We start from the raw sequence: 9,718 nt of genomic DNA, 5'->3' as shown, positions 1-9,718 counted from the left end.
AGGAGCAGAATTTGGCCATTCGGCCCATCAAGTCTACTCCGCCATTCAACCATGGCTGATCTATCTTTCCCTCTCAACCACGTTCTCCTGCCTTCTTCCCGTGACCTCTGGGGGGGGTTTTCCGAGTACTTTGGTTTCCTCCCACACTCCAAAGATGTACAGGTTTGCAGGCTAATTGGCTTAGTAAATTGTCCCCAGTGTGTATAGGATAGTGCAAGTGTGCAGCGATCGCTGGTCGGCTGAAGGACCTGTTTCCGCACTGTATCTCTAAGCTAAGCTACAATGTGGAAACAGGCCATTCAGCCCACCGAGTCCACACCGACACGCTAGTTCCATGCTATCCCACTTTCACATCCTACACACTAGGGCCAATTTACCGAGGGCCAATTAACCTACAAACTTGCACCTATTTGGAAAGTGGGAGGAAACCGGAGCACCAGGAGGAAACCCACGTGATCCCAGGGATAATGTGCAAACTCCACACACAGACAGCACCCGAGGTCAGGATTGAACCCGGGTCTCTGGCGCTGTGAGGCAGCGGCTCTACCCGCTGCGCCACTGTGAATCCAAAAGCCAATTGTTGTATCAAGTTTAGTTTAGTGTAGAAGAAGGCCCTTCGGCCCACCGAATCCATGCTGACCATCGATCACCCGTTCACACTAGTTCAACATTATCCCACTTTGTCATCCACTCCATACACACCAGGGGAAATTTAGCCTATAAACCCAGCACTTTGAGTTTGGCTCAGGATTTCAGCGTCTGCAGTTCCTAAGTGTCAGAGCTGTGCAGGATCTGCCAGCTTGGGTTGTACCACCTCAGACGAGGCTGTTCTTACACTCCCCATCCCTTTGGTTGTGTTTGACCCAGGGCAGCGTTGAGGTTGAGGTCGAGGGAGAAGGTCCAGGGCAAAGTCAAGCCTGGAGATGAAGAACGTTGACTCCACTGGAGAGGATACACTGGGGGTATCTACCCAGCTGGCCCACACAGTCAAGGACTCCGCAACTCTCATTGTCCACCACGAGGGTCACCTCCTGAGGTGCCCTTTTAACCTTCTTGAGGAAGTTCTCTCCGCCTCCCCCCCCCCTTGGTCTCCAAATCACCAAACAATAAAGAAGAGGGGACCTCCGGTCACTTCTGGGGGTCTTCTCCGTTGCTGTCGTCGTCGGTGAGGGGGATCTCCGTATCTGCTGGAGGTCCCAGAAGGTCCAAGGGTTTTGAGGCTCCTTGGGTTGGAGTTCTGGGTGGTTTCCAGCTGCTGTGGTCTGAGATGGAGGGGTGGGGCCGGGGCTGGAGATGGGGATGGGGTTGTGGGTGGGGATGGTGTCGTCTCGCCTGCAGGAATAAGGCAGGGTCAGGCATGGCGTCCCAGCCAGGGAGGTTTCTCTGCTGGTTGCAGCTTCTGCCTGGAGCTCTGCTGCCTCCGCCGCTGTTGCCACAGACGGTGGCGGGCGCTCTGCAGTGGAGTTTGTGGGTCTTCTTCAGCGTGTAGACGGGGGAGGAGGGGATGGCTCTGTCGGGAGGAAGGTCAGGGGGCCGGGAGACGCCCAGCCTGAGCTTGACGTTGTGCAGCTGGAGGGTGAGTCCGGCAGCCGCCTCCGACTGGCGCTGCAGCTCGCTGCTCAGCACCGCCATGCGGTGGCTCCGGCGCTTCAGCTCGTCCAGGAAGAGGCGCTCCCGCCTCCGCATGCTCCCCTCCAGCGCCCCGATCAGCGACTCCTTGCGCTGCAGCTCCCTTCGCAGTGCCGTGTTACGCTGCTCCCTCTCCTGCAGCAGCTGCTCCAGCGGCCCGCAGTCTAGCACTACCTCACTCTCTGCTGCTGCAGGGGAAAGGGAGAACGTGGGAGAGGGAGAGAGAGAGAGATGGAGGGAAGGAAGGAGAGGGGGAGATGGAGAGAGAGTTGGAGAGTGAGAGGGATCATGGCTGTCTCTTCATTACATCAAAACAATAACAAGGTTTCCAAGGAATAAAGGTAATGCTAACCTTGCTGATCATTTTGCTTTTAAATTGATTTATCTTTATAACGTTATGATGTGAACTGTTAAGTAAAAATGATAAATAACAAATCCAGTGTTAGGGTTAGGGTCAGTCTGTCGGTCAGGCTTGTCGGTAGGCCTATGGATAGGTATGTTGCAAAACCTACCTTCAGCGGGGCTGCAGATCTGTCCCTGCCCACGTGCGCGATTTTGGCACCGTTGAGAGGGGGGCGGGTTTAAAACGCGATTTTCCCTAGGCTATTCAAATCGAGGTTGTTCAGCCTACTTAGTTGCTGATGAAAAATCGCTGCGAGGTTCATTCGCTGCAGCTATTTTTAAACTTAATTGATTAATTTAATTGTTATAGTAGGTTAAAAATTATCCTCTAAACCCGCGACCACCGACAACGGGACGGATCTCATACAGGGGACAACGGAAGGTAGGTTGTTTATTTTTACATTAAAAAGGGCTTCTTAAGATCCCTTTATACAAAGTTTTATGTTGAGAGTAGCTAATTTGGGGCCCCATTAAATCCCGCAGTATTTTTCTGGGCATATGGGGTACAAATCCACCGCAATGGGAATGTTCCAAACCAGCGCGTGCCACAGAGTTCCACAGGATCCCACTCGAAAGCTGATTTAAATGGCCATTAATTTACAGCAATTGAACACTAAATTCCTTCCATTTGGCCTATATTTAATGTAAATGAGATTTAAAAATCATGTTTTATTGTGAATTCTTTGTGAATGTTATTTGGACACTTAGGCTATTTAAAAATGTTAATCTTTTCTTAAGAAATGGATAGATGTTTAGATCTAGTAATTGAAGTTTGGAATTAGCTACAATTGGGTAACTAACTCATTATATGCTTTAATTTCAGGTCATCCAAGTAAGATTGTTTCATATATGTTTCAGAATGCTTCAATTTATAATAACTGAAAATGTCTTTCAGTTCTCTTAAATTTTTAATAAAGTTATGGCCAATTCACTGTCCTCGATCACAGCTTTTGTGTTAAGTCAATGGAAAATCAATAGGGAACAAGATACTAATTTCCGAGTATGAAAATGGCCAAATTTTTTTTAATACTGAAGATATGAAAGTGAATTAGGTGTCAAATTAAACTTATTTTTGTGCTTTATCTGATGGGATAAATTGCAGACTTGATTTTTAAAATCTCAAAATGTTGTAACATTGCCACTATGGATGCTGTGGAGGATCGGTCGGGCTGTCGGGCCGCTGGTGAGTGGTGAGAGTGGTCGGTCGGGCTGTCGGTAGGCCGGTGTTGCAGCAAACATGCGGGTGGTCTGATGGAGCCGGTGCTATGGGGGTGCTGAAGGCAGCCCGGGCGGCGTGTAGGGCAGTGCTGCTCCCCACCATCATCACTACCAGAAGGGCATGCTGGCCGAGGTGGACACGTACGGAGCCCGCAGCCGGTCCAAAAGCGGCTCCAGCTCCAGCTCCAGCTCCAGCCGTGGGCAGTTCTGGAAGGGGGGGCGAGTTAGGGTTAGGGTTAGGCATTTTCTTGTCAGTGGAAGATGCCTTAGCCTTCCCCCAGCCTGGCACTGTCCCAGTCCCACTATGGCCGTGATCCCCACTCTGCACACTGGCAGTCAGTGGGGTTCAGTAAACGGGGGAACCCACAGGGACTGCCCTCACCCACTAATTAGGCTGGTTCAGGAGCCGGACCTCTGAGGCAGTCTCATTCAAAATACCCACACAATTATATTAATTCTATTATATTTATATAATATAATTATATATGATTACAGTCATAGTCACAAGTCCATAATATATGGTTTAAATAGACTGCAACACGGAAATAGGCTCCCCATTGTGTAATATGGGCATTGGACACTAGATGGTGCTTACATTTTTGATCTAATTTTCTAATCAGTTTAATTATTTAATGTGCAACTTTTGGCACTGACGAGTTATGACTTCCTTCTCAATTATATTTTATTTAAATCCGTGCAAAATTTCATGTAGTCCTAGACATGAAAGTTGATTTCTAGACTTCTAAAATTTCTAAAAAAAAGAATTTCTAGACTTCTAGATTTCTAAAACAAACTGTGCAGTCCACTGTGCGTTCGAGTGCAGACTGGGCTCCCATCAATCAGCTTGGACGTATCAATCCCTCTGCCACCTCCGTGTCTGAAGAAGGGTCTCGGCTCGAAACGTCACCCATTCCTTCTCTCCAGAGTTGCTGCCTGTCCCGCTGAGTTACTCCAGCTTTTTGTGTCTATCGTCGGTTTAAACCAGCATCTGCAGTTCCTTCTCACTCATGTTTGTTTTTTTGTTCAGTTTAGTTTAGTTTAGAGATACAGCGCGGAAACAAGACCTTTGGCCCACCGAGTCCGCACCGACCAGCGATTCCTGCATAATTAACGCTATCCTACACACACCAGAGACAATCTACATTAACGCCAAGCTAATTAACCTACAAACCTGCACGTCTTTGGAGTGTGGGAAGAAGCCGAAGATCTCGGATATAACCCACTCAGGCCAATAGGCAATAGGTGCAGGAGTAGGCCATTCGGCCCTTCGAGCCAGCACCGCCATTCAATGTGATCATGGCTGATCATCCCCAATCAGTTCCTGCCTTCTCCCCATATCCCCTGACTCCGCTATCTTTAAGAGCCCTATCTAGCTCTCCCTTGAAAGTATCCAGAGAACCGGCCTCCACCGCCCTCTGAGGCAGAGAATTCCACAGACTCACAACTCTCTGTGAGAAAAAGTGTTTCACACAGTGAAAAAGGTCACGGGGAGAACGTGCAAACTCTGTTCAGGCAGCACCCATAGTCGGGATCGAACCTGGGTCTCTGGCGCTGTAAGACAGTGGCTCTGCTGCCTGCTTTGTGTAAGTTCGATGTTGATAAATTCACAGAGAACCCTTTATGAGTAGATTCATATATCAAAACCTAAATAGGTCAGCGTGTGATAATTGTGTTGCCTCTCTTCAAGGTGAAGGAAGTTGCTGTCTGAGGCGATGAATTGCTGCTATCAAATGTCACTTGACTTCTTCTACTAGCTCCTGTTAAAACCTCGGGCATTCTTTGCTCAGTCTTTCTTATTTTTCCTCCCATTCTGCCCTTATTTCACTCTCCCTAAATCCAAAGTGGATTTTTTAGTGGCAGAGTGTTAGCAGAGCTGCTGCCTCGCGGCGCCAGAGACCCCGCTTCGATCCTGACCTCGGCTGCTGTCCGTGTGGAGTTTGCACGTTCTCCCCGTGACTGCGCGGGTTTTGTCCGGGTGCTCCGGTCTCCTCCTACATCCCAAACGATTGACTGATTATTAATATTTATCGACGAATCCTGACCCAACTTGTTGGTAAACAAAGAGGACCCAACCCACAGACATGACTGTGACATTTCAGTGTTGGTTTATTTTAGTTTGGAGATGCAGCGTGGCCCACCGAGTCCTCGCCGACCAGCAATCACCTGCGCACTTGGTCTATCCTACTAGGGGCAATTTACAGAGGCCACTTAACCTACAAACCTGCACGGCTTTGGAGTGTGAGAGGAAACCGGAACACCAGGAGGAAACCCACGCGGTCACAGGGAGAACGTATACACTCCGTACAGACAGCACCCGTAGTCAGGATCGAACCTGGGCCTCTGGCACCAGGGTCTACCGCTGTATCTTTCAATTAAATTTAGTTCAGTTCATACCTCAGACTAGTTTAGTTTGGTTTAGAGAAACAGCGCGGAAACAGGCCCTTCGGCCCACCGAGTCCGCACTGACCAGCGATCCCCGAACATTGACATTATCCTACACTGGGCACAATTTTTAGATTTACCTCCAAACCTGCACCTCTTTGGAGTTTGGGAGGAAACCGAAGATCTGGGGGAAAACCCACTCAGGTCACGGGGACGGACGTACAGACAAGCACCCATAGCCAGGATCGAACCCGGGTCCTTGGCGCTGTGAGGCAGAAACTCTACCGCTGCGCCACCGTGCCGCCCTCTTCTTTGTTTCCCAGTTCCTTGTTTCAACTTTGTAATCTTTTGTTTTTTGGTTAACGAATTAAGCGAGATTTCCCCTGAGTGCTCACAGAAATAGATAGCTATGAATAAAATGCTTCAGGTACACATAAATCCTTGGCCGTGCACTGTTTCATGGGTCTTATGGTGGAAAAGGAATTTTAGTCAAGGCAGCAATATTTATCCTGTTCATTCTGATAACCCTTACGTATCGTGTGAAATCCTAGAAGCACAGAACAGCTCGCATAATTTTCGATTGGTGTGTGCATATTGAAGATAAATATGTGAAAAAAGGACATAAAGTGCTGGGGTAACTCAGCGGGTCAGGCAGCATCTCTGGAGAACTCTGGAGGGTCGGGACATCCAGACGAGCGGTTGTAGAGAGGATGTTTCCACTAGTGGGGGAGTCTAGGACTAGAGGTCATACTGTAGCCTCAGAATTATAGGACGTTCTTTCAGGAAGGAGATGAGGAGAATTATTTTGGGTCGGGACCCTTCTTCATGCTGAAAGTAGAGGGGAAGGGGTGGGACAGGAGGTAGGAAAAGGCCGGGACAAAGCAGGACCCAGCAACAGACGACCAAGGAAGGGTGGAGCCCACAATGACCCATTGTTGGCTGGGGAAGAGGTGGCAATGAAGGGATACAAGGATGTGAACAGTGGAACTTGTAGGATGATTAGGGTGGTGGGGGGAGAGAAAGGAAATGCAGGGATTGCTTGCAATTAAATAAATCAATATTCATACCGCTGGTCTGTAAGCTGCCCAAGCAAAATATGACATGCTGTTCCTCCAATTAGTGTGTTTCCTCACTCTGACAGTGGATGGAAAGGTGACGTCTTCAGACTGATTGGAGTCATACAGCGTAGATACAGGCCCTTCAGCCCAGCTTGGCCATTGTGATGGGGGGGGAGGGTAAAGCTGCAGGAGAGGTGGGGGCAGGACAATCCTGGCGAGTGATAGGTGGATACAGGTGAGGGAGAATTTTTAATAGGTAGATGGTTGGATAAAGGCCAGAGATGAAGAGGCGAAAATTCCCGGGATGGCGGGACTGTCATATGCTGAGAGAATGGAGCAGCTGGACTTGTATACTCTGGAGTTGAGATGAGAGGATATCTCATTGAAACATATAAGATTGTTAAGGGTTTGGACACGCTAGAGGCAGGAAACATGTTCCCGATGTTGGGGGAGTCCAGAACCAGGGGCCACAGTTTAAGAATAAGGAGTAAGCCATTTAGAACGGAGACGAGGAAACACTTTTTCTCACAGAGAGCGGTGAGTCTGTGGGATTCTCTGCCTCAGAGGGCGGGGGAGGCCGGTTCTCTGGATGCTTTCAAGAGAGAGCTAGATAGGGCTCTTAAAAATAGCAGAGTCAGGGGATATGGGGAGAAGGCAGGAACGGGGTACTGATTGGGGATGATTAGACATGATCACATTAAATGGCGGTGTTGGCTCGAAGGGCCGAATAGCCTACTCCTGCACCTAATGTCTATTGAAAAGTGTGATCTAAGGGCCGAAGTGGAGTGAATTGTGAAGCCAGAGTAGGGAATTGAGGTGGGAGGGGCCGAGGGAAGGATGACCTTCTATCTTAAGGTTAGGGAGAGGCCTCCTGTGACAGAGTGGAGCCGGACATCTCGAGGAATGCTGAGGAATAGAGGGCTGGAACGGAATAAGAAGCGTTTAGGAAACGAGTTGCCACAATAACTTGGCTTCACGACAAAGCATGGCTTCCGTGTTTACACTTTGCACATTTGATCCAATGGGAGCAGTGAACAGCTCAGATCACAGAGGGTGGCGCTGCGGTAGAGTTGCTGCCTCACAGCGCCAGAGACCCGGGTTCGATCCTGACCACGGGTGCTGTCTGTGCGGAGTTTGCATGTTATCCCTGTGATCGCGTGGGTTTTCTCCGGGTGCTCCGGTTTCCTCCTGCACTCCAAAGACGAACAGGTTTGTCCCTGCTCCAATTTCTCAGTAAAAGGATTAGAATACCTGACAACAACTCATCCTCTCAGTGTTTTTATATTTAGCTGGAACAATACCTCATGCCAAGAAGCAGTCGTGCACTCAAGGAAAGATGCTGTCGTATTAAGTATGTAGGTTAATTGGCTTTGGTAAAATTGCAAATTGTCCCTAGTGTTTAGGATAGTGTTAGTGTACAGGGTGATCGCTGGTCAGCACGGACCTGGTGGGCCGAAGGGCCTGTTTCCGCTCTGTATCTGTACCCAGTGGGCACAAGGGGAAATCCTTACTAGGATTAACCCAGAAGTGTGGATGTGGAGAGGATGTTTCCACTAGTGGGAGAGTCTAGGGCTAGAGGTCATAGCCTCAGTATTAAAGGACGATCTTTTAGGAATGAGATGAGGAGAAATTTCTTTAGTCTGAGGGTGGTGAATCTGTGGAATTCTTTGGAGGCCAAGTCAGTGGATATGTTTAAAACAGAGATAGATAGATTCTTGATTATGGGTCATGGGTTATGGGGAGAAGGCAGGAGAATGGGGTTATGAGGGAGAGATAGATCAGTCATGATCTATAGTCATAGTCAACAAAACAGCCATAGTCTACAAAATAGAGAGAGTACAGAGGAGATTTACTAGAATGTTGCCTGGGTTTCAGCACCTAAGTTACAGAGAAAGGTTGAACAAGTTAAGTCTTTATTCTTTGGAGCGCAGAAGGTTAAGGGGGGACTTGATAGAGGTCTTTAAAATTATGAGAGGGATAGACAGAGTTGACGTGGATAAGCTTTTTCCATTGAGAGTAGGGAAGATTCAAACAAGAGGACATGATTTGAGAATTAAGGGACAGAAGTTTAGGGGTAACATGAGGGGGAACTTCTTTACTCAGAGAGTGGTAGCTGTGTGGAATGAGCTTCCAGTGGAAGTGGTGGAGGCAGGTTCGATTTTATCATTTAAAAATAAATTGGATAGGTATATGGACGGGAAAGGAATGGAGGGTTATAGAAGGGCCGAGATGGCCTGTTTCCGTGCTATAATTGTTATATGATTGAATGGCGGAGCACACTAACGCTATCCTACACACACTAGGGACAATTTCAATTTTACCCAGCCAATTAGCCTACAAACCAGTTACTGTTCCTTTAAAACCATCAGGGGAAGTGTACCATGAATCCACGTTGTGGAAGGATGCAGCATAGCAATAGGCCCTTCGGCCCGCTGAGTCCATGCCGACCATTGATCACCGTTCCACTAGTTCTATGCTATCCCACTGTCTCATCCACTCCCTACACACTGGGGGGCAATTTTGTAGGATCCAATCAACCTACAACCTGAGTTAACCAAACGGCTATGGGATGTGGGAGGAGACCGGAGCACCGAGAGGAAACCCACACGGTCACAGGGAGAACGTGCAAACTCCACACTGGCAGACAGTAGCCAAGTCAGGATGGAACCCGGATCTCTGGCGCTGTGAGGCAGCATCTCTACCAGCTGCGCCACGATAAGGCCCACTTGTTAATTATTGTGAAAGTTATGAGTTGCATCGCTGAGACTAATCGATGACGAGGTTTCTCCCTAGACTCTGTTATCTAATTTCACTGCTGGGTACTGTTTTTCCAGGTATAATTGGATCAGCACCATCATCTGGGGGATAGTGGATGTTTCATTGTTGTCTCTTCCCTCTGTTCAACTTTTGCAGAGAAGCATTAAAATCTACCACACACAGCTCCAGTGAACCAGATTAAAGGGCCTGTCCCACTGTACGAGGTATTTAAAATAAATCAAACTCGTGGTAAGTACGTAGCATGTACGTAG

At 48.4% G+C, this 9,718-nt stretch overlaps 1 protein-coding gene across 1 annotated transcript in view; it reads right to left on the bottom strand.

The window, feature by feature from the left end:
• Positions 1-462: 462 nt before the first annotated feature.
• Positions 463-9,718, bottom strand: part of ccdc92b (coiled-coil domain containing 92B) — a 50,888-nt gene continuing 41,632 nt past the window's right edge. The window contains exon 4 of the mRNA XM_033045640.1: positions 463-1,817. Coding sequence (XP_032901531.1) covers positions 1,129-1,817 — 689 coding nt within the window. The 3' untranslated portion in view covers positions 463-1,128. The remainder of the gene's footprint in view (positions 1,818-9,718) is intronic.

The sequence above is a fragment of the Amblyraja radiata genome, chromosome 28, assembly GCF_010909765.2.
Source record: "Amblyraja radiata isolate CabotCenter1 chromosome 28, sAmbRad1.1.pri, whole genome shotgun sequence".
NCBI lineage: Eukaryota > Metazoa > Chordata > Chondrichthyes > Rajiformes > Rajidae > Amblyraja > Amblyraja radiata.
The sequence above is the reverse complement of the archived record's forward strand: the minus strand, read 5'-3'. Positions and strand labels throughout refer to the sequence as shown.